The sequence below is a fragment of the Podarcis pityusensis genome (genome assembly GCF_964106645.2).
Source record: "Podarcis pityusensis genome assembly, chromosome: 9".
Lineage (NCBI taxonomy): Eukaryota > Metazoa > Chordata > Lepidosauria > Squamata > Lacertidae > Podarcis > Podarcis pityusensis.
Genome location: NC_138034.1, coordinates 25405207 through 25430792, shown reverse-complemented (window position 1 = coordinate 25430792; position 25586 = coordinate 25405207). Strand labels below are relative to the sequence as shown.

The 25586-nt window shown below is 42.9% G+C and overlaps 1 protein-coding gene across 2 annotated transcripts in view; it reads right to left on the bottom strand.

Annotated features, from left to right (window-relative positions):
- Positions 1 to 25586, bottom strand: part of MTNR1A (melatonin receptor 1A) — an 81363-nt gene that overhangs the window by 43706 nt on the left and 12071 nt on the right. The window contains exon 2 of one of the 2 annotated variants that reach the window (XM_081020561.1): positions 24831 to 24927. In XM_081020561.1, coding sequence (XP_080876687.1) covers positions 24831 to 24846 — 16 coding nt within the window. In that variant the 5' untranslated portion in view covers positions 24847 to 24927. Of the gene's footprint in view, positions 1 to 18416; positions 19041 to 24830; positions 24928 to 25586 lie in introns of those variants that run through there. The other variant, XM_081020560.1, reaches the window with a different exon arrangement.

Sequence of the window (25586 nt, the reverse complement as noted above, 5' to 3'; positions counted from 1 at the left end):
ACGCTCATCTCGCTTTATTGGCCGAGGGAGCATGACTAAGCCACTTCTGGAGAAACAGAGCAGCGCATGGAAATGCCGTTTACCTTCCCGCCGGAGTGGTACCTATTTATCTACTTGCACTTTGACGTGCTTTTGAACTGCTAGGTTGGCAGGAGCAGGGACCAAGCAATGGGAGCTCACCCCGTCGCGGGGACTGAACTGCCGACCTTCTGATCGGCAAGTCCTAGGCTCTGTGGTTTAACCCACAGAGCCACCCACGTCCCACAAGCTTCTGTTACCTCTCCTTAAAAGAATTATAATGGATTTGTGAAGCACAGGATTAAATCTACCTGGAAATGGCTAGCGGACTTAAGGAATTGACTACCTTATTCATTTGCAGTGGTCCAATTCAGAGCTAGCGAATAACTGAGCCTAGTGCCTGCTACTCCTGTGACAAGATGCCTCTTGGTTGGTTATTCAGTCAGGAAACAGGTTGGATACATGCTTGATATCAGGCACAGCCAACTTTACCTGCAAAAATGCCCATAAAAATAAAAGGACCAATAAACTAGTGAAATCTTGCCATTGGCAATGATAATGAGGAATCAGTGACTTCAACTGATTTCAAGAACTGGGAATATTCAGTCAGACAATTTCATCATTGCATCATTAAAACAGCAACACAGTGCTGAGGAAAACCCCCAGGCATGCGATCCTATACAAACTGTACAAATAAATACCTGCTCATTTGTGACCATATAACCCTTGATAGCTTCACCCTTGTCTTTTTAATATTCCAGTTACTTGAAACTGTGATGCCAATAAAGGTATTTAATTGATTGATTGGATTGATGGATTGATGGATTGATTGATTGATAGATAGATACCTGCTCATTTCACAGAATTTCGTATCGTGACACTCTAACCCAGGTGTGAGGAAACTTTGTCCCTCCACAAACACAGACAATGGCCAGGGAAAATGGGAGTTCTGGTTCAGCAAGATCTGGGGACCTAAAAAATTCCCATACCTACTCTAATAGAGCTAACATTCGAATGCAGCTGACATGTCTTGCTAACAAAAAGGATGGTATTGATCAGCTAAACTGAACATCAGTGAGCAAGAAAAAAAAATCTGTGCCAAGTCCTGAGGATGGCTGATTTATTTGGCAGTTATTCATTCTGAAATTAAAATAACTACTAAGTCTGCAAGAAACAGAGGAGATTCCATACAACCATTCCTACGCCTCTTCATAGCATACATCCTTCCATTCCTCAAGTGGAAGGAGTCTTCCCTCTGATAAAAGGTCTCATTCTCTTAGCATGATGACTCCTTCTCTCAATGGAAGACTCTTTCCATTGAAGAAAACCTCTTCTAATAGAGGAAGAAAACCTTCAGATACAACCCACAGGCTCCCTTTTATTATCTTATTCATAGAAACCTTTCTGATATTTTTCAGTGGTACATGGTTCCTTAGTTAAGAGACTCAGCTATGATTTGGGGAACCCTCCATTCATATTTCAACTCTGCTGTGAACCCACAAGGGGGCCTTAAGCTATTCTGCTTCTCATTTATAATATAGTGAAAATTATACTGACACATTGGGCTGCTGTAAGGATTATGCCAATCTAACGAATGTTCAGCATGCTTCACATACTAAAGCACATAGTACAGGCTTCTTCTTCTTCTTCTTCTTCTTCTTCTTCTTCTTCTTCTTCTTCTTACTACTACTATTATTTAGTAGCAGCAGCAACAGCAACAGCAGAGAAGACATACAGACAATGATTTGCCATTTGTAAGAATTAGATGAATTTTGTGTTCCCAAATTCCATTGTGCAGTGATAATGATAAACTCTGAAGCTTCAATCACACCCTTCATTTTTCATACAGCATAGGAGCAATAGGATTTATCCAAAAGTTTCTAACAGCTCATTAACTTATTAAATGCATCTCCTCATTCTAAGAGTGTATGAATAAATTAACTATAATACTGTACCCAAAAAAATCAGAATTAAAGCATGGCTTACCATATAACCATGTACTCCAGACAGAATACAATGGTACCTCTAATAACAAACTTAATTCATTCCGGAGGTCCATTCTTAACCTGAAACTGTTCTTAACTAGAGGCATGCTTTTGCTAATGGGGCCTCTTGCTGCTGCTGCGCCGCCAGCAGCACATGATTTCCATTCTCATCCTGGGGCAAAGTTCTCAACTTGAGGTAACTCTTCCAGGTTAGTGGAGATTGTAACCTGAAGCGTTTGTAACCTGAGGTGTTTGTAACTCGAGGTACCACTGTAGTTCTCAAAGTGCATAGATCAATCTACCTCAAGCAAGCCCCAAAGGCAGATAGGGAAGACGGGAGCACTTGCCTCAAATTCCCCATCCCCTTTATTGTACATTCCCACGCTGCTTCCTTTTCCAGTCATTGCAATATGACTGAGCACCTGTGTCACCGGCATGATCTTTTGAGTTGGTTGGTTTGGCTGCCATGTTGAACAATGCGGACCACAACTGTCCTTCATAAACTTTTGCAATCTCCAAGCCTTAAAGAATGTGGTAAACTTAGGACCACTTACAGAAATATTGTAAAATTAATGAATGTTAGAATGATGTTGGATTGAAGTTAAGTGGTTTCTAGCTGTATAGGTACAAAAGAATATGGAAAAATTGGTTTTTAATATGTAAAAATCTAACGTTACAATATATCAAGACTAAGGATTAGGATTAAAAAGGAGGGAAAGGAATTGTTGGATTAACAAATTTAATTGGAATACAAAAGAGGGAGGTATGAGGAGGTCCGGGAAACAAGTAAACGTAAAAGAAGTGAGGAAAAGATGGAATTGTTTTTAACTGTTTTTTCTTTTCTTTTTTACTTTGTATTTTTCCTTTTTATTTTTTTATTAATGTGATTGTTTTTCCTTTGAAACTTTAATAAATATTATTTTTTTAAAAAAAAGAATGTGGTAAACTTAGATTGCCCTTCTTTATTCCTTTATCTTCAACTTTTGACAGGACCGAGCATGGTCTTGGGATGAAAGTTTACGTATCCTTCGTTGCCACAAAAAACAACTGTGGCCACTCCTAGCAATTAGATTTTTTTGCAGTATTTTATCCTGTTGGGTTTTGTACTTTACTTATTTGTCTTATATGTGAATAGCCGATGGCCCAAGCATTAATAAACTACATCTACACATATCTTTTCCATAATGTGGAACTATATCCATGGATTTCCTTCATCACATACGCACTCTCGTGCCGATCCCATCAGGACCACTGATAGCAACATGGAAAGTTCTCACACAATCTGTTTACCAAGGTAAAATACCTACACCACAAATACATTATGTAAAATGGGCCGCAGTGACTGTGGAGACAGGAGACGGATACAGATGTACATTTTAGCACATAGCTGCACCTGATGTGTGGTAAAATCCCCTTGTCCCTTGACAGAAGACTACAAAAGAACAAGCTGCCCCAAGCTGGGCTCATCACAGGCCCTTTGGCCAATGTTTATGAGCTCATCATTAAGTGTCTTCTTGACTTAGAGATTTATCATAACAAACTGCACATGCAGAGCAATTACCTCACGAGAGACACACAATTCAAGACACTATGAGCACAGCTAGAATGGGAAAATCCATTTCCAAGTAACTTTGCTTCTAGTTAAACGAGGACGGGTCAAAGAGAACGAGTCATGTCACAATGATTTCTACCTTTGAAAAGATTGTCTTTAATGTCTGATGTTGCATCAGTTGCATCTGTAATACATTTCATACATATACAGAAGCGCTTCAAACAAAATTTTATGCCCAAGATAAACTTTTGGACTCTGAGTTCTTAAAAATGATTTTAAGCATTTGAAAACAAGTTAAGTGTTTGGAATGGGAAAAACCACCGCTACCAACTGAGAGATAAGAGAGTTAAAGGAACTTTGCTATGCTAATCAAATTTTGAAACCCCTTATTGATTCTAATGTCATTCAGGGCCTGGAAATATACACAACATTTCTTTAATGAGAAGGTCGTATGAACTGCAACATTTTTTAAAAATAAAAGTTTACAATGGTGTGAGGGATACAAATATTTTGAACTGAATGGTGAAGAATTCAAAAAGTGTGTTACTCAACTAGGTGGGCACCAGTACCAGATGGTAGGATAGGGTGGCAGGGCTTACCTGACCTCCCGACAGCTGAATCACTGCTACATAGTGTGAGGGGAGAGGCAGCAAGGGGCCTGGTATGGTGCAAACACACTGGTGGAGTCAAGCTGGCACTCCTGCCAATATGATTGCACTGCACTGATCTCCCCGCCACCTTGTCATCGCCCTCTTGATAAATGGCCATCACTCATCTGCCAGAAGGTCAGGTAAGTGTTGTCACCCCACCATGTCACCCACTGGTGGTGAGCACTCTGTTTGAACTGTTGCTAGCAGAACAGAGGCAGCCACAAGCTACTCTGAGCAAGTTCCCACCTTGAATCTGTTCACGACCCAAATACAAAATAAAATGTGTCTCACCCTTGCCCCCTGAGTCATTTAGTAGGTTAGGAAATAGTAAACAAAGAGATTGCTGTTCTTCTACAAGGCTTAAAGACCACTTACTAGCATATGGCATAGTGGGGCTACAAAAACTGGGACTGATAAAATGAATGAATGAATAAAATAATTTATTACTTATACCCTGCCCATCTGGCTAGGTCTCCCCAGCCACTCTGGGCGGCTTCCAACAGAATATTAAAAACACGTGAAAACATCAAACATTAAAAACTTCCCTAAACAACAAAACATGGAAAAGAAAAGCAGAAAGGGTAACATAAATCCGGATAAAAAGTAGGAAAGAGATCAAGGGCATGATTCACTTCAGGCTAATTGTGACTAACTGCTATTGAAAGCAAGGGAGTGAAACATCATTCCTACTAAGGTCTATTGATTGCAACAGACTCAAATGACAACTAAACTTTGTTGATTGTACTCACTTGTGCAAAGTGTAACTCTCAAAAGTTTTTTTAAAAGGTTAACACGTTAAAAACACGTTAACATTAAAAAATAAACATGTTTACAAATGTTTACATTCATAGAGGGAAGCATCACAAAGTAGGCATTAAAATGTCCCTCCACAAATCCAAATGCATTTCTCACTTTATTGCCAAATGGCCTTGATGTGACTTATAATGAAGCTTAAACAAACCCTAACAAAAATACAAAGATAAAAACCATAGGATAGAAGGCATCTAATAAAAATGATGGAATCAGCACATATAGATCCCAATTAAATGACAGTTGAACAGCAGAAAGCTCATGAAAAGGGCACCCCATACTGTTTAAATGTATTTACAAAGATAGAATGTAACAGGACTGATTTTGTCTGGGGCCTCAAAGACAGCACCAAAGGAAACACCTGCCCAGGGAGGAAGCTCTATAGCTGGTGCCACCAGGAAAAAGACCCTGTCTCTGGAAGCCACCCTGAAGGTGGTTAGGGTGGTCATGTGTCCTACTTTACAGACAACAGTCCTTTGATAGCTCTTCAAATAAAGGACCATCTTCTACTGGCTCTTCAAATATAGAACTGTTCTCTATTTGGGACATAAGGACACTTTACTGCTTTCAGAGAGTCCTCTACTGTCTAGTTTAAAGATGAATAACCTTGAAACTGACCATCAGTCCTCTGAGCAGCAAGCACATAGGTTATACAATTGCAGCCCATGATTGTGAAATTTATTGCATTCCGATGTATATTATTATTTTAGCGTATGCACATTTTATGCAATTCTGTCTTTTTTCATCCACTTTTGTGGAGATACATTTCTTCTCTTTCTGCTGATGCATCTATAGCTACTCTATAAGGCAGAGACACTCAGAGGGAGGCCTCTGTTGTACTTGGAGAATTAATATATCAGATAGCATGTGTTGAGCCCACCAGTGATACATTCCCCAAAGCTGTTTTGCTAACATCCTCTTCCAGGAGACTTTGAAAGGTCTCCAGAAACTTTAAAGAGGAAGGTCTTCATTTCCATGTGGCTCAAGTGACCAAAAACACAAGCCAAATTATATCTACTCAGAAGGAAGTCCCAATGAGTTCAATAGGGTTTTTTCCCAGCTAAGGGAGCATAGGATTGAGGCCAGTGCATCATGTTCATTCATTTCAATGGGAGTACTTAGTTGAAAACCACCCAAAGGTTGAAATCCTATACACACTTACTTTTACAGACTTCATGCAAAAGGACAGAATGTTAATGACAAATGCATACATAGGAACAAGAGGCTGCTTTTTTAAAAAATCAGAAAAATATATCACTAGCTTGTGTGCTTGTGTGTGAAATAACACAGAGGATTTAGTGTAAAGCACTTGGGAGTAAAATAGTAAATTTGATATGTCATTCAGTACCAACACTGAATTGAAACCATTAGGGGGGAGGCTGAGCAACCCTGCCAAAAAGAAAAATTATTGGGTTTTTTACAAGTGGAAAATTGCATTTTAGCAATACACAATGTACAGTTGGGGCATTGCAACAAGACACTGCACTATATCCCTGGTGTGTGTGCACATTATTTGGGCCTGTAGCTGACAGCAAGGGCAGTCGGGAAGAGAGAGGGACACTGGATTCCCTGCTCCAACTTGAGTCTTGCAAAAAAAAAATTTAAAAAAAGTTTATTCAATTAATTAATCAATCAAATTTATACCCCACCCTTCCAAAAATATTTTTGAACATTTTAAAAGAGTGAAACTCATCTGAACTAGTTTCAGTGATTGGGCCTCAGAAAAGGTCTGCAAAAAAAGTTTAAGTAGTCCTCTTGTTTGAAATATTCACAGTTGACTACATTGTGAGGACTACTATAAGCTGTCCTCTTTTAGCCCAACCTGAAATGTAGCAGATGAGAGCAATGGATAACATGGCAGCATTGTTGGTAGCCTCTCTGCTTTCACTTGCACCCCAAACCTATAATACCTCTAGGAATCACTGCAGGGTTGTAAAATGCCTATAGCAGTAATGGAGAAACTTGAGGTTCTGCAGATGTTGCTGGCCTCCTAACTCCTCTTAGCTCCAGTCCAGCTAGCATGGCCAAAGATCAGGGATGATGGGAGCTGTAATCCAAAAACATCAGAAAGACCACAGGTTCCCCACCCCTGACTTAGTCTGCTACTGTAGGGCTGTCTAAAACAAATATTTTCCAGGAGCATTTCCTTCCATCCTGCAATTGAAGGACAATGAAGTACATCTACCTTGGATTTTACCTGAGCAGTAACTACCTGTCCCCCTGTCCCCAGTCTCTCAACATTCCATGCTACTAAGCAATTTAATTCACTTTGGGGGTTTCCTCCACTTAGGGCTTATTTTTCGCCACTGTGGATTTTTTAATTAGTTTTGAGCATACCATGGGATTAACCATCCTCCTCTGTGTGCCTGGCACAGTTCTGGCTGAACAGGTGTAAGCACAGGAAGATTTGAATCGGTACTAGAAGAAATGATGCTCGCATCAAACAAAATCTAATAAAAGCCAAAGAACTGCCCAACAAACATATATGTATTACTGTCATCCTTCCACTGGCTGGCTAAGACCTTCTTATTCAGACAGGTCTTCAAAAATTTAGGTTCAGGGGATGCTAATTACACGGCTGCAGTCAGGGAAAATTACTGGTCTTAAAGGTGTTCTGATATATTTTAATTCTTGTTTTTATTACTGTGCATTTCATAATGTTGTTTTCAAATGTTGTAAGCCCCCTTGAATCCCAGCTTGGGAGAAAGGCGGGAATGGAATATTTCAAGTAAATAAACAAAATGTCATGGTTAATATTGTCCAATAGGTGAAGGATTTGGAAAGAGAAATGGATAATAGTAAAGAGCTAAAGGATTTCAGAAGCATTGAGCATCAAAGAAAGAGATCATGAAGTGACAGCTGGGGAAGGAAGGAAGAATGGTTGGCTCCCTTTGATGGCAACAATTTCATCTAACCTTCGGTTCAGAAACAAAGAAACTGTTAGACATAAGGAAGTGCAGCCTAATTTCATGCACATCTTATGCTACATTTAACCACTTGTGCCTTGGGAGGTTTTTATAGAGGACAAGACTTTGTGTTTCAGAATTGAATAGCAGGCACACTTTATAAATTATATCTGCCTTTTTATGTATGCACCTCCCTGCACGTTCCAGTCATCATCTGGGGCCATGCTGAAAATCTGCCGATCTTGTCAAAGGGTACAGGCTTTTCTGTTGTGGGATGCCATGCCAAGTAGCGCACCCGACCCACAAATATGGAGGTGTGAAGCAGGTACCTCAGGCAGCAGAAACGCAAGAGGTGGCATCCAACATTTCCACCACCAGTGGAGAAGCTATGCTTTGCCGCTGCTCTCCTGCCATCCCTAGGGGTGGAGAGAGGCTGGCAACAAAGCTCTGCAGAATGTCTCCCCTCTTGCAGAGTCAGCAAGAGAGGAGGTGTTCCACCACCCAGCTTTGCCCACCCACCCAGCAGTGATGCTTTACAAGGGTTTTGCCTTGAGAGGAAGTCCTTGTGGTGCCTCATGCTGCCCCCATCAAGGGCATTTCATATCAGGTGCAAAAATGTCTCAGGCCACCCTTGCCAAGAAAAGTCCATCAGGCCTCATAATTCTAATGCTTCTGGTGGTTGTTGGAATTCCTCAACTCTTCAGTTCTGTCATTTTTGTGCGACCGAAGCTTGTCAAACAGGTTTGATAACTTATTAAATTTCAAAGCATATGCATGGGTTAGTAGGATTACAATTGTTCTGTTTTTATTACTATTTGTTAGCCACCTTGAGTCTTTCTTGGAAAAACAGGTAGAATAGAAACTTGTAAAAATAAATAAAAAATTATTATTCTCGGTTTTGTCTACCTGCAGACAAAATTCAACCTCTCAGAGCGTCAACCCACCCCCTTGGAAACATACACAATGTTCTTACCATTTATGCTACTGGGTGTTAGGCAAGTTTGAAACACAAATGCTCATTGCCATCCACTGTTCATTTGCTTCTCTTCAGATCCTGAGTCCGTGTGTTAGGAGTTGGTGCTCTACAAGTAAAATGGTGTTTCTGATGATCCAGGTGTTCCTTGAATCCTCCATTTTTGTTGAGGATCTCCAGAAGCAGTTCAAAAGGCACCTGTAATGACAAGGATGTACTTACTCCAAAATGCAAAACCACAATAGCAAAAAATAATAAATAAATCTGTTTCTTATTAAAAATAAGACATATTATATATAAGACTAGAAACAGAATTCAGTTTATACTCATAGACCATCAAGAACAATGTGGTTGAAAGTGGCAGCTTGTGGTTTTTCCTTTCAATAGCATTTCAACTCTGCACCTGGCATTCGTCTTTCAACAAACACCTATGGAGAGGAATAGTTAATTGTGCTGATATTCAAAATATCACACATATTTTAGAAAGAGAGAGAGAGAGAGAAACCCAGGTCCAATTCTACAAGCCCAGAAAATCAAGAGGCTTGGCTTCAATTTTAAAATCAGGATATTAATGTAGACTTGCATATACTTAGAATCATAGAGCTGGAAGGAACCACAGGGGTCCCTGCAATGCAGAAATCTTTTGCCCAATATGGCGCTCAAACCCATGACTCTGAAATTAAGGATCTCATGCTCTATCGCCTGAGCTATCCATCATGGGCATCTTATTACATCTTTAAACAGTTCATTAGAATAAACTGAAAGCCAAGCTCCACAGTCAACAGAATCACATAGTGCAGCTCTTAAGACTATCCTTCTGTTGGAGATGGAAGATTGAAGGCTCAAATGCCCTCCCATGTTAAAGGAAAAGGAGATAAAAGCATATTAGATAGGAGAACATTCAATTATGCAATCTCCTTCCTGAAAAATGTCCCATCCAGGAAAGTTGTCTTGCAGGGATGAAGAATCTGTGGTCCTCCCAGGGTTGGACTTCCAACTTGCATCAGCCCCAAACAGCATGGCCAATGGTCATCGAAGGTGAGAGCTGTAGTCCAGCAATATTTGGAAGTCCCTAGAGGCCCCAGCCCTGCTGTATTACATGATCCTGCTGATCTTATAGTTTGGGTACACTTTGCCTGTTTCTGTTGTAAACAAAGACCCAAAGGCAAGCCATGCAAACTGAGGGTAGGCCTTGAGAATTTCTTCCACTTTGCGGCATGAATTTCTCCCATTCTTCTATCAGCCTTAACTACGTTTAGCACTGCATCTAATGCTGCCCTTAGAAATCACAGCCAAAAAATCATACCCAAGTCCTCAAAAGAAGAAGGAAGCAACCCTGGTTTGAATTACCCATGGTTAGTACTGGTGCAGATACAATGCTAAACCCTAGTTAAGGTGGTTGAGGGAAGTGAAGATGGGGGGGGGGGGGCTTGCACAGAGAGGCTAATCAGCCATATACTTACAAGGGAACCTTAAAGTGATGCCCATTCAAAAGAACATGGAGTCATAGGCTACAAAGTTGGGTCAATTGACATTCCAACTGACAATAGTTAAGGAGAAGGTTTAAAAAATCAACGTTGTGTAACTGGGCTGCTGTGTCTCAATCAAAAGGTGCAAGGGAACTGGGAACTGAGAGTGGGACAAACCTATTTTGGGTTGCTTTGTGCTTCATATCAAGAATCTCCAAAAAGAATGAGCTCGGTCCCTCCAAACTGAAAAAAAATCCCCAGCAACCCTATATTAAATCAACATATTTCAAATAAATATATTTTCTTTTTTCTGATTGAGCCTGGAATAAACCTTTTTGCTGTATGTCAAAGCTTTTCTGTGAATGGGTTTAAAGCATGCGTTCTCATTATGGAAGGATTCTAGTGTCACAAAAATTAATCTGGATATTATATAAAAAGAGGGATTTCCCCAATCTTGTGTGTACTGTGGATGAGTGTTTGTTTTTGTATTTAGCAACAGCAGATTACAGCAGCCCAGTGCCACCCCCAGCCTGTGCCAAATGGGAGCAACAGGAAAAAGACACAAGATATTGCAAAAGGGGGCATTATGACTGAAAGCAGCAAGTCCATTCACTGTAATAAAATGTCAAATGACTGAACCCTGTTCACCCAAACGAGGGTATTTTGGGTGTGCAAGGTGTGCAGGTCTAGTCACTAATAGTTCAAATATTTTTATAATAATAATAATAATTCTATAGAATGTGGTGTACATTTGCTCCATTCCTTTGTTCTTGAGGTTTTGCTTACTTTGCATGAATAACAATGAAGGCATAAGGATATTAATATTCAGAGGAGAATATGAACAGTGTTTAAGCATATCTGACATCATTACTGTTTTCTGGAACCTGCAGTCCTATACAGACTTACCTGGGAGCAAAAGTCACAGAATGCAGTGAGACTTACTTCCAAGTAGGCCTGCATAGGAGTGCACTGACAGACTTCTAACATGCAGGCACAGGGGTTAACACTCCTAAATATGCGTATAACACATGACCCGCCAGGGTGAACACATCTTCACGGCCATACTAGAGCCCACTTTCCCTCCACAGCCTGAAAGTGAGACTCCTCCCTCAATTCTGCAATTCCAGGCTGTTGGCAAAGACTTCTTAGCCCTCAACTGAGATAGCTCAGTCAGTAGAGCATGAGACACTTAATCTCAGGGTTGCGGGTTTGAGCCCCATGTTGGGCTAAATATTCCTGCATTGCTGGAGGTATGGACTTAGATCAGGCTGTTTTTGAGACTACAATTCCCATCATCCCTGACCACTGGTCCTGTTAGCTAGGGATCATGGGAGTTGTAGGCAAAAAAACCATCTGGAGGGCCAAGTTTGCGGAAGCCTGACTTAGATGATCCTTGTTCTCCTTTCCAACTCTACAATTCTATGATTCTGGCCACCACACATTGTTGGGCCAACTGTTAAGGTTGATGTGCCACAATCTGTGCACACTTGCCCTAGCTCTTTTTCATTTGCTCTTTTCTTTTTCTCAACTTCAGGAATCTGATTTTAACCTATCAGCCTGATATCTGCATAGTAGTGAATCTCCATAATAGAGTGAATGCCAAATCAAAAGAAGCAAAGATGAAGCTAGCATGTGCTGAATTGTGGTTTCTTCCCTCCGACTGGCAGACAATCTGAAAGTCATTCCCATTGTCCCTTTTTTTGGCAGGGAAGAAAGGAGGGACTATCACATGAACAGGATTACGTTATTGCTAATTAGAAACATTGGAAGTTCCTTATACCACTGGTCCATCTCACTCAGTAGTGCCTGCACTACTGGTATTCAGCCACCATAGAAATGTATGCTAAAAATGGAGAATTTGGGTCCCCAAATGCATATTTGAGTTAAAGGTGGGTCCCAGGTCAGAAAGGCTTAAAGATACTGGATCGACACTGACTTGCAGTAGTTCTCCAAGGTTTCAGGCAGGGCATATTTCCCCCAAAATAGAGTTACTAGGGATTGAACAAGAGACATTCTGCAAGCAAAGCAGAGTCTCTACTGAGCTACACAGACCACCCTATTGTTCTTTAACCACTCCCGTGATCTGGATCTGCACAAGCAAACAGTTCCCAGATGCATTCTGGCAGGAAGCAGCCATGTCTGGGTGTCACGTCTGTCCTGATTCTAAGGAAAAGCTCATGGAGCTGCAGAAAGGCCAATATGGTAGTCCAACACTCACAGGTCACTCCGATCTGAAGGTGGTGGCCCATATATGACATAAGTACATTCTGCAGTGCAACCAATCCCTTTCATGGGCAGTAAGGCTGTATAATAAAAAGACTGGGCATCAACTAACTGTGAGAACTTCACACAGTACATGTGTCAGGATACACCCAGAACTCTATACATGGAACTCCAAGAGTGCAATCTCTCTCTCTCTCTCTCTCTCTCACTCACACACACACACTTTCTTATTACTGATTATAATTTCACATGGCTGGCCAGGCCTCAGATTGTTTCATGAGACAGCCAACCCTGGTTTGGGGTATGAAGTAACTACTATGAAGTAACTCTCTGGTGTTGGGCTAAGGAGTAGAGAAAAAAAATGGAAAGACACTTTCAAGAACACTAATATGGTTGAAAGTTTTGCCCTTCCCTCCTTTCCTTCAACCAGCATTGCCCAAATGATTAACAGTAATTGTGAAACAAAAATTAGCCATTGAATTCAAAAGAAATGTTCCATTCTGGCATAACGGGAAAGTGTTGTGTTCTATGGGGTTATGTCATTTTGCAAATATGCCCAATAAAGAGACATCTAACCACAGATACCCATGGATCAATAATGGTAAATCAATTGAAGACCTCTAGGCTCAATTTTGTTCACACATCAAAATCCTTATGCCTTCTATGTATCCTCTGCAAGTTGTAGAAAAGTTACAATCCAGCAGACATGGGGGGGGGGGGGGATGAGTTCATCAACCTGGTAAATCAGATCAAATTGGAAGCCCATGTACCCACAAAACCCTTCCTATCCCATACATGTAAACAGAGGTAGCAGATCTTGTGTGCGTGTGTGCGCGCGCGCACATGGGCACGCGGAAATCTGCTTGTCCCCATTTGAAATGAAGGGGGCAACCCATACAAGACCTCACTGAACACATCGATAACAGGGTTCTGGTGTAAGCAACTACAGCGTGGAGAGCACTTGCAAGCAAAAGGGACTGGACTTTTCTCCTGGGTTCTGTTAAATCCAAAAAGAGATCAGATGAAACTTATTGACAGTCAAGTACATTAAATAAAATAGGATCCTACCAGTAGCATCATCAGCTCCTTTGTCTAGAAGAGCATCTACTGAAGCCATGCCTGTGACTATGAAGGAGCTCTTTGTATCAAGAGGCGCCTCGTTTGCTGGGACATAGCTTCTTAGGAATACTGACTCCTCTGTTTTGAGCACATTTTGGCTCTTACTAATGTTCTGACTGCCGGGCAGGAGAGACCAATTCTTGTCAAGGTGTTTTTACGGCCTTTCTACTGTGCATAGTCCTGTCTGTCTCTCTGAGAGCCAGTGTGGTGTAGTGGTTAAGAGCGGTAGTCTCGTAATCTGGGGAACCGGGTTCGCGTCTCTGCTCCTCCACATGCAGCTGCTGGGTGACCTTGGGCTAGTCACACTTCTTTGAAGTCTCTCAGCCCCACTCACCTCACAGAGTGTTTGTTGTGGGGGAGGAAGGGAAAGGAGGTTGTTAGCCGCTTTGAGACTCCTGAAGGGGAGTGAAAGGCGGGATATCAAATCCAAACTCTTCTTCTTCTTCTTCTTCTGTTTTATTAATCCAAAGTCAATAAAAGAAGTCCAGATATCCACTGTGACGTTTTCTTCAACCATTTTGCAATGAGATAGAAACAACAGAGACACAAAAGGATCCCCCACTGACCTCTACCATCTCCAAGTTGTCTTAATCTGTGTTTCCTTGGCAGAGGAGCAAAATCAATCTTCATTGAGTTACATGTTCTTCAAGAGGCATCTTCTGTTCCTCCCTCACCTGATCCATGTGGGCCAGGCCAGCCAATGTCCAGTTTTTCACAACGGTAATGCCAGGTTAATATACAAAGTTCCATTTTGACTCTGCAAATAGTTGCATTTTCGTTGTTGTTAGCAAATAAAAATAAAAGTAAAGATGTATGTTGTATATTATAAAATTATGATTATTCAAAGCATTAAGTAGCACCAACAGAACCAAATGAAAATCCTTGCTCATACACCCACAAAATGATAATATACTCTTCAGGTGGTGTGCAATTTCACTAACATTGGTAATCCTAACTTGCTTTGCTGTTAATAGTGTGTATTATCTTTTAATAGTGTGTAAAGTTGCACAGATATGCACATGGGTGACTGAAGACTTCAAAATCACAGAGTTTATAACAGTTACAGCCTAATACTATATTCCAGAATGTGACAGCAAATCTCCCACATGATAAGAACAGCTTATTTATTTAACAATATATATATACCACTTGATTGTAACAAAAGCTCTAAGCCATTTGGTGGATATTTGCTTTTAAATACTTCCCTCTTTTCAATAATCTACAAACCAAAAGTGTCTTAATAAAAGGGGACATCTTTATTCTTTCAGAAAGCTTAATTAATTGAAAGCCTTTTAAATGTCATTTTACTGGAACTTACATAAAAAGTTAAAATTGCTCTATTAGAGCAGAGGAAGACAGACCTGTTCTGCTTATTAAGTTAATTATGGTTGTCACTTTCCCAAGACCTACTAAACTGTGGTTGAAGATCCCAAGAATTTTGTATCTCACAGTTGTGTACTATTATACTTTTAGTAGTTTGCAATATTGCAAAAGAAAAGAAAAAAGAAACACGATGCTATTGAGCAAGTAGACATGTGTGTGATAGTCACTGGTGAGAGCAACATGTCTCTTAAAATGGGGGAGCTGTTCCTTGGACAGTGGTAGCTTTTTCTAGGAAAGCCTGAAGTCCAATTGACCATCTCCCAGCCATGACACCCCACTCCTGACCCCACAGGTTCCAGCATTTAATTAGAACATATATATATGGGTATTTTCACACAAGACACTCAAGAGCACTCAAGTTTCCCTTGTAATCTCTGTGTCACACAAGGATGCTAGTTCACACATTAGGCAGAGTGGCCTTGCCCACTGGGTCAAAGGCAAAAGATTTATACAATCTGCTGGCTAAAAGCAGTTAACAGAGCAGCAGTCAATCACATTTCCCAGACAAGAGTTTCCCAAAGAGTACACATGCCTGTGTTAGATGTAGATATAAATCATCTTAATTTGAAAAGCATAATGTTTGAAGTGGCCCTGACTTGTACATGAGGGAGAGAATACTATTGTACATTCTAGCCCTTGCAACTTTTGCAATTGCATTATAGGAAGCAGCAGCAATTAACCTCTTGGGTCAAACCAGCCTGTGTCCAGATGAGCTCTCTATAAGTTGAGGCAAACTTCCTTGCCACAACATAATCAAGACTATTTCAGTTCTAGGAAAGAACACCCAAGGAACCATGATACTTAAATATCATTCTATAAACTGAGCCATGCCATTGGGCCATCTAGCCCACTATGATCTTCTATTGAATCACAATCAGGGGAGGTCATCCGTCAGATAATTTGACTAGCTCCACCACTCATTTATGGCCCTCCCACTTAGGAGAAGCTTGATTTGGTGGGTTCTAGAGAAAAACTCAACAAGACATTAGAAGCAGCAAATGATTCAACCCTGTGCTCCATTTGTGTATGTGCCCATAGATTTCATACAAGAGTATTTCACATGTCACCTGCCTTAGAATAAAAGAACATTCATATAGGAAGTAATGTGCAAGATATACATAAATTGCCATGCATAATGATCCCATAGGTTTAATGTTTCCCACATTCACATATGGTTTGCATGCCCTGAGAAGCTGCAGCCAACCATGGTTTCTCGATATGCATATACACACTTAGTGTGGAATGCACAGACTGCATTGTCCCACATAAGAATCCATACATGGTTCATGTGTTATTTGCAACATGGAAATGTTTTCCATGTAGAAAATAATGTAATGTATGCAGCAACCCCAATGAAATCTAAAATTAATGTTCAAAAGCTGAGAAAAGCAAACACTTTTGTTGTTCTTATTTCATATATGTAATACAATACAATGTTTATCATCCTTCATGTACATCAACTTCCAAGTGCAGAAATCCCTCTAACTTTAATGAACAGCTCCAGCAGATCTCAAAGGGACAACACTTTTAATGCTATGGGTTACTATATCCAGACTTAGTTATGATTAGATTAGACTCACAGAAATCTAAGCGTGATTATGTCTGAATCCACCTTTATATATTCTCCTTTATTCAACCAACAAAATTCTGGCTATGTCATAATTAAAAGAACATACATGTGCAGGCAGGATTATAAATAAAACCCTTTATTATTTCCACGGCAAAACGTGCCCACAAACTCATTCAGTAACAATTTAAATTAGAATTATTCTAGAATAGCAGAGGGTCCTGAGATTAGCCCTATGGCCATCACAAAAACTTCAGGCAAATAGGAGAGCTTTGCAAAGTTGTCCTCAGGATCTAATTATCTTGTCTTACCAGATTTCAAAAACAGCACAAGCACTCCCAAACGAAGGTCTCCGGGTACTACTGTCCAACAAAATCCTGTCATTCCATTAAGACTACAAACCAGTGCTTTGCAATATTGGAAAGGGAGGTGGAGAAATGTGGAAGCAAATTTTCTGCCCGGTCTCCTGACGCAAATCCTTGCACGTGTTTCGCCGCTCTGTGGGTTGCTTCCCCCCTCCCTCAACGAAAGTTTAAAAGCGGAGTTGAGTGCATAGATTTAGTATATGTGCACACCAGCTGGTCTGACATGATAAAGCAGAATGACTCTGAAGGAGAATTTCCCTGTCTGTCTAACCAATAATCCACAAACTAAGGCAGATTTGTTCAAGAGACCATCACTGATCTTCTCCTCCCCCCCCCCCGCCTAAAATCTGTGTAGCTATCAGATGGTTTCCGTCGTTAAACGGAGTAAATAACAAGTGGATAGAGGGCAAAATGCAAAATGAGCTTATCACCACTGAGTTTACCTCAGCACCAGCTTTACGTTCCTCGAGTTTGCAGAGTTACCTCACAACCATCACGCCTTCATTCTGCACAAATATTTTCAATACAGATCTATTAAAAAGCATCTACCAAAGAAAAACAATAACGTAGACTCCATCACTCCGGACAACATAAGTATTCCCCCACCCCACCTCGGGCATCGTTGGGGGGAAAAACAATTCTTGTCTTGCCCTATGCTAGATCATATATTGAGCCGGAACTTTAAATAGCAGCTGGGGTTGTGGTGTGTTATTTTTTGTGTGGCTGTCACTAAAAATACACGCTGCCTCTTGATCACTGATCTGAGGTGAAACCATCACATGCACCGCTTTCGGCATCTGTCACAAGCTGGAATTGTTGCCTTGCAGTGAACCGGGGAGCAGCGGGGGTCACTCTTTAAGGAATGCAAAGCCGCGTCAAAGTTCTAAGGCGCATCGCCGAGGAAAGGAGGAGCCGGGAGGATGGGCAAAAGAGGTAAGACAATATCACTTCCCCCCACAACATTCGCGCGCCCATTCTGATATAATCTCCGGGCAAGGATAGCTTCGTGCTCTCGCTCGTTCTCTGCCTTTACCCGACAGCGCTGCTTTCCCAGAATGCCCCTCGCCGCCTGCCCCGCACTATTCGATTGAGCCTGGCAAGCAAAGCGCACGCACGGCTCCTCCTGGCGCGCCGGAGAAACTCGCCGTTCCAATCACAGCAAACGAAGGAAGGGGGGGGTCGTGCATCAACGCCCCCCCAAACATACACCAAGAAAGGAGGGCTTTGCCATTCTTGCCCGCTTTGCCCCCTCCCCTTTCCGCTCCAGCACAGCCCCCTCCCCAACTGCTGCTCGTAGGCACGTCCGAGGCGATTCTCCTGGTCTTCCTTCCTTCCCTCTTTTTTCCTGGCTTCTGTCCTCCTCCTGGCCACCCCGCCTTCGCCTCCCGATTCTCACCCGCGTTCCTCAGCTTCTTGTTCCTGTACACGGACAGGATCACCAGCAAGTTGCCCAGGATATCTACCACGATGGTGAAGATGAGGATGGCGGCCAAGGTGGAAGCCACCCAGGGGGGCCTGTCCAAGGTGAGCCCGTCCCGCGGCGGGGAAGAGCCGTTCAGCGCGCTCCCATTGCCTCGCATGCTGCCCGGAAGGAGCCGCGCACGTCCCGGGGGCTGCGAAGTTTGGGGAGGGAAGGTGTGATGCGGGGCAGGACGGGGCGCCCGCCGCCAGCTGGCAGGGAGCGTCACCTTGGCTGTGCCCTAGCCGGCATGAGAGAGGGGCTGCTTGGAGGGGGGGCACAGGGGAGGCAGCAGGATGCTAAAGCGCCTCCTTCCCCCCCTCGGGCTCCGCCGCGATGCCAAGCGGCCAGCCCGCCGCTGCTGCCGTCGATCCTCTCCTCTCCCGAGCTCCTGCCATCGCCTCTTTGCCCGGACGGGGAAGTTTCGCCCAAGTGTGCATGTGCCACGGCGAGTTACTTTTATAGCATCCCCCGCTTCCTCCTCCTCCTCCTCCTCCTTTACTCTCCGCGCAGATCGCCCGCCCCGTCGCCGCTGCTGCAGCTGCAGCCGCCATCCACATAGCCAGCCCCCCTCCCCAAACAGCGGCAGCCCCCCCCCCCCCGCGCCGCCACCACTGTTGCCTCCAGGTGACATCTAGCGTTGGCGCCTGGCCTCCCCCTCCCCGGACACGTGCGCTGCGAGGGGATTCCAGCTGCCGCCGAAGCGGGCGACGTAGCCACAGCTCCTCCAGCAGGCGCTCGCCGGAACTGGCGCCTCCATTCATGGCCGAGTTGTAAAGCTGGAACGTTGGGGAGGAGGGAGGGTGAGCGCGCGCGTGCCTCCAGCGCAGCCCCATTCATTCTTTCCCCGCTTTTCCCATTCATTCATTCATTCGCGCGTCCGCTCATTCATTCTTTCGCTCATTCAGAAAGCCAGCCAGGTTCATTCACGGATTTGGAGGCTGCAGGTCGCTGAGGGACCGTTGCAACCTGAAGACGCGACGGTGCTTTATAGCCTTTTTAACGACTTTTTGTGCACGGGACTGGGAGGGGTGGCGTCGAGAAGCACGAAGGAAGGAAGAAGTTTGCCTGGCTGCTTTTTTTTCCTTTTTTCCTTTTTTTCAAAAAAATAATACTTTGGATAAATATCAGTTTAATTAAACACTTTCCGGATTGGTTCTCGACGGCTGGAAGCTTTACAGAAGGAAGCACGGGCTGCTTGGAAGCGAGGAGAGCGGCAGTCAGTTCTGATCAGGCTGTGCTATTAAAAGCTCCACGTACAGTTATTTGCTCAGCATGGGGGGTGGGAGGGAGGTACCTCGGGACCCGAATCCCCCAGAGCAGCACGTGCATTCGCCTCACAGAGGAGGGGAGGGAGGAGAAGAGGAAAACAGCAGGGGGAGGACAAGAAAAGACTGCCTCGTTCTACATCTCCCCCTCCCCTTCGGACTCGACAATATATGAGAAAGGCGGACTTTTTCTCTTTCCTCCTTTTGGAAAGCAACCTCATCTACTTCCCAAAGTCGGAGATAATATTGGGGGCATTTCCTCTCGAATATCAGTTTCCCCCTGATTTCCGAAGGCAAATAGGATTCCATTGCTGAAACTTAGAAAAGAGGCTACCCCTCCCGCTTTCTGACCACCACCCAGAATAGCAACGGGACAGAGCGGGGGGGGGTGTAATGTAAAATAGGGGTTCTTACATAGTAGAAAAGATGGGCGCACTTCGTGTGTTGCTAAGTGGGAATTATAAAAAAGACTGGTTGACATTAAAACGTTGTGGAAATACGGTTTTTCCCTACTCAAGGAGAATGCCAGCTGTGTTTGCCAGAGGTGTGTGTTGTTAAATACTGCAGTAATTCATATTCTCCCCCTCCTCACGTTATTCATACAGCCCTAACAACTGATAGCCAATAAGCAAGGAGTCAGTTCTCTTTTCTCTCCTGTTTCAAGTCTGTTTGAGAAAACGTAGAGGAAAGTCTTGTACAGAGCACGGCATACAGTGTTTAACAGAGCACAGTTTTAAATAGCAACATTTTAGCCAATTAAGGACACCGTTGCCATTTATTAAATGGCATAAAATCTTCTGGGCTGAACAATGTGATCCTTACCATTTTGTTATTACAATGGCATTTTGAAACCTATTACGAACAGTAAAGGAAGAATAAAGAAGGGGAATCAGATAATTATGAACCAGAGAGCTGCTTAACAAGCTGAATAACAATAAAAAAAAATGTTGGGAGTGATTGGCATTAAAATAAGCAGGATCTAAGAAGATGCAGTAGCATTCTATTTGCCATAGTGTTGGCACACCACTCGTTCAAAAAAGAAGAAGAAGCTATGCTAAAAATAGCAGCCAGTGCTCTAACATGTGCCCTATGCTAGAAGGAAAGTTTTCTATTATTTGTATTCATCACATAGTCATAGGAATGCATGATGAGAAGGAAACTGAAGGGCTTCTAAGTATATCACTGCACTGAGACGGAATTACCCATCCTCAGACAGTCTAGCGCTGGGAGAAAACAAAGCTATTTTAAACCAACCTTTGAAAAATTAAAACAGAGAAAGAACTTAGCAGCTTTCCTAAGTGCCACATTGATTCAGGCTTGATTTCAAATACCTATTCTTCTGGATTGATTTATCTAAGTGGTTTCACCAGAAAGCTTCCTCAAAACTGTGATATTCTCGAGAATCACAGTTTTCTGCTTTTTAAAAAAAGAAAGTATCTAGTCCTTATGATGGCAAAAACACAAGCATGTATCTCTCATCTAAGCATTTCTCCAGCAGAACCTCAGGAAGAGCATGAAGAGTTACACTACAGCTGCTTTAAATGATGCTTCAAATAGGAATAAGATGGTTAGAGTGTGGTTAACACCAAGGTTGAAGGTTCAAGCCCCTTATGGGACAACTGCATATTCCTGCATTGTAGGGGGCTGGACTGGATGATCCTTAAGGTCCTTTTCAAATCTGTGATTCCATGAGCAAAACAATATACAGTGGTACCTCGGGCAGGGTACAGACGCTTCAGGTTGCAGACTCTGCTAACCCAGAAATAGTACCTCAGGTTAAGAACTTTGCTTCAGGATGAGAACAGAAATCGTGTGGTGGCAGCGGGAGGCCCCATTAGCTAAAGTGGTACCTCAGGTTAAGAACAGTTTCAGGTTAAGAATGGACCTCCAGAACGAATTAAGTTCTTAACCCGAGGTACCACTGTGGCTGGTTTTGGTCAGTCTGAAAGATGTCACAGGGGATTTTGAGTTTCACAGAAATCTTTCTCATGCTGGATGTTCCAGAAAAGTAACCTAATGAATTTCTGTAGGGAACTCAGGGGCTATCATCCATAAATAAGGGATTGGCTGCTGGGTAACAGGGACAAGGAAATTATAAGGGTCATTAAAAAGGATGGCATCCTTTATGGCAGGAATGGGGGGGGGGGGGCTTTTTCAGCCCAAAGATCACATTCAGCCCACCACTACAGTGGTACCTCGGGTTAAGTACTTAATTCGTTTCGGAGGTCCGTTCTTAACCTGAAACTGTTCTTAACCTGAAGCACCACTTTAGCTAATGGGGCCTCCTGCTGCTGCCGCACCGCCGGAGCATGATTTCTGTTCTCATCCTGAAGCAAATTTCTTAACCTGAAGTACTATTTCTGGGTTAGCGGAGTCTGTAACCTGAACCGTATATAACCTGAAGCGTATATAACCCGAGGTACCACTGTACTTTCTTTGTGAGTGTCTCCCATGCACCCAACTGTGGCTTCCTGTCTGATGGAAACATAACAAAATAGACATATGTCAGCCACAACCCTTGACAATCTCTGTACCGCTTGTCAGCCATTTCCTACCAGGAGGTGTTCCCCCTTGAAAATTTCTCTCTCTTTGAATTATTCCTCTCCAGGTGCCAATTTTCACCCTCTGCGGGAACCCACCAAGAACTTGTGATAGCTCTCGACCACGAACCACTATGCACACAAATATGGAACAAAGAAGACATGAAATTAAACTAAGATATCTGAAGTGAACATCTGGAGCCACATGCTTTGTAGATCAAACCCTACTACCTGCAAGGGAAAGGATTTTCAATAGAAATGCTGGGGAAAGATCCTGCCTGGGATCTTGGAAAGCTGAAGCCAGTTAGAATGGACAAGAGTCTAATTTAGGGGTGGATCAATAGTCCCATTTATCATAAGGCAGTTTCAGTCATTCATATCTTCAAGCTACCCATGCTGTGTACTGCAGAGGAAGATGAAAAGCTTGTACAGTTTCTTAAGAAAAATGTTCTTACTTTCCATGCATTTGCAGTCAAGACCCATTAATAAAATGTACAGTGTTGAAGGAGGCGGGGCTGTGCTTTGCATTTTAGCACAGCTTCAGCAAAGATTTAGAGCAGTGCTCCTTCCATTTGTTTGTATTGTGTTTGAGAGCCAGTGTGGTGTAGTGGTTAAGAGCGGTAGACTCCTAATCTGGGGACCCAGGTTCGCCTCTCCGCTCCTCCACATGCAGCTGCTGGGTGACCTTGGGCTAGTCGCACTTCTCTGAAGTCTCTCAGCCCCACTCACCTCACAGAGTGTTTGTTGTGGGGGAGGAAGGGAAGGAGAATGTTAGCCGCTTTGAGACTCCTTCGGGTAGTGATAAAGCGGGATATCAAATACAAACTCTTCTTCTTCTTCTTTGCTCTTTGCAGTTCACCGTATGGTCTTGCTTCACAGCCAGGGTGGTATTCTGCAGGCCAAATCCAGCCTGACAGACTGCTGGTTATGGCCTGCGAACACCCACAGCACTATCTCCTAATCTGATATAGTGATAAAGCTCTGTGTTCCATAGAGTGTGATCTCTAAAGGGCAGCCAGAGGGATCAGGTAAAACACACAAGTCTTCTTTTTTTAGAGAGGATCTGCTCTCAATACACCACAGCACTGAGATGGAGATAAAAAGCAGCATCTTCTCTCACCTTCCCTCCAATGAATGAATGGTTGTTTTTTTAAAAAAAGAACAGGCAGAGGGCTTATCTCTGGTCTCAGCACTGTGGTGCTTAGCAGTGAGAATGGACATGAGAGATCTTTCTGACTACTCTTCAGACATCCTTTCTAAAGAGCAGCTAAATGGGTCTTTTATGTCCTGATGGGAGTTATCTCAGCGCTGTGGTACTCAGTGCTGAGATAAAAGATCCCTCTGGCTGCTGTCTGAAAGACAGCTAGAAGGATATTTTATGTCTGGTCTTAGCACTAAGCATCACAGCGCTGGGATAAGAGAGATAAAGAGCAGGGGTGGGCTTTAAGAGTATAAGGCAGCATTCTCTCTCTCCCCCCCCCCATCTCACATCAGCACTGAAGTGGGGTGGATGGAGTGGAAACCACATTTTTAACTTTGCACAAATCCTGTGGAAAATACAAGAGCGATGTTTCCAGCTAACCCGACCCATGTAATGGGGTGGAGAGAGCTGGAAATGCTGGTTTTGTGTGTCTGGGTATGACAGTGTATGAGTGTTTAGCAGTATTATGAGACTGCTTGTGTAGTAGGTGGGTGTGCTGCATATGTCTGGGTACAGATATGTGTGATGAATGTGCATCTATAGTGAGAATATCTTGTGTGTCTGTGCACATATGTTGGCCACGCCCTTCATTGGTATGTGACAGCTGAAGAGCTGCCTGACTATCAACGCAGCCCTTGGCCCATAAAAGACATTTTTTCCCTGTGTGACAGGAAATAAATTTGCAATAATTTTGAATAAGTACAGATTGGATCATTGTCCCAGCAGGGTTTCTTTAACATTTGTGGTCCAAGCAAGTGTACTACTGAAGAGACAAGATGCTCTTCATTTGACATTAAACTGGAAATGGTGCTGCCTCTTCAGCATGTGATGGAAATGTCAATGAAAGCTCTGATTCTTCAGCACTTTCCTTCATTATTATAATGATGATCCATGGAACTCCTGGAAAGTCTCTAGACTACAGCTTAAAAGCCACTTAAAGACTAATCATGTCTTACAGAGCACTAGACATTTACCAATAGTAAAATAGATGTAATTTGGGGCATCTGTAATTGGGTCACCTAACTCTCCCCTCCCCATTTTAAAGCAGTCACAGACTTTGATTGGAGTAGCAGTGCCCAAAGAGAGCATTTCCAGAAGAGTGCTATAGGAGTGCAAGGAAAAGATTAAATATGTCCTTCTGCAGTGCCACTGTTCCAGTAAAAAAATGCAGTCTGGTCCAGTTGCTTACCAGTGAGATTGAAAAGGTCACCAAAGTGTGTAGTACCTCACTCTTGTTTCTTAGTGGCTCTCTCTTGGCTCCAATCCTGTTGGCACTCAGCCACTCAGGTTGATGTGAGAAAAACTATGTGTCACTTTCAGAAAGACATGGGAAAATGCCTACCTGTGGGAGAGGACATTACTGGAGAAGAAGGAAAACTTCATCCAGTTCTCAGATTTTCAAGTGGATGGAAGCACAGTCCTCCTTAGCCAGTGTCCCCCTGCAAGGAAAGAACGGGATGGGATAAAAGAATCCTAGTGGGTCCTTTTCTGTTCTGTCTTCCACCACCACCTGTTGCATGCAGGCTAAGAAATGGCAGAGTGGATTGTCACAGTCAGCAGAATCTGGCCCTGTGTCCCATTATCTGTTCTCCCCAAGTAAGGGCAAACGTTGGAAGTCAGAACTGGGCTAGAATCCATCATTTTATCATATGCTATTGATATGACATAGGAAGCTGCCGCTCCTGAGTCACACCATTGGTCCATTAGTATTGCCTGCAATGACTGGAAGTAGCTCTCCGGAGTTTCTCACAGGGAGACTCAGCCCTACTGGAAGGTTCCAGCAGTGCTTTTTTTTTCTAGAAAAATAGGTGCTGGTACTCACCATGAAGTTATACTAAGTGCCACACTTTTTAATGAAAAAAAGAGGTGCCAGTACTGTGTACCCTTGAGTACCCCCTGAAAAAACATTGTGTACCAGGGAATGAACCTGGGATCTTCTTTTAGGCATGAGCTACAGCCCTCTCACTACCTTTGTACCAAAACAACATGCTTCAAAAAGATTATTAAATAACTTGGCAGTGCCAGTGACATTTTACAATTGGCTAGTAACATCTTGTTCACTAACACAATCTGGATTCTCATGAGGAAAACCCTCAAC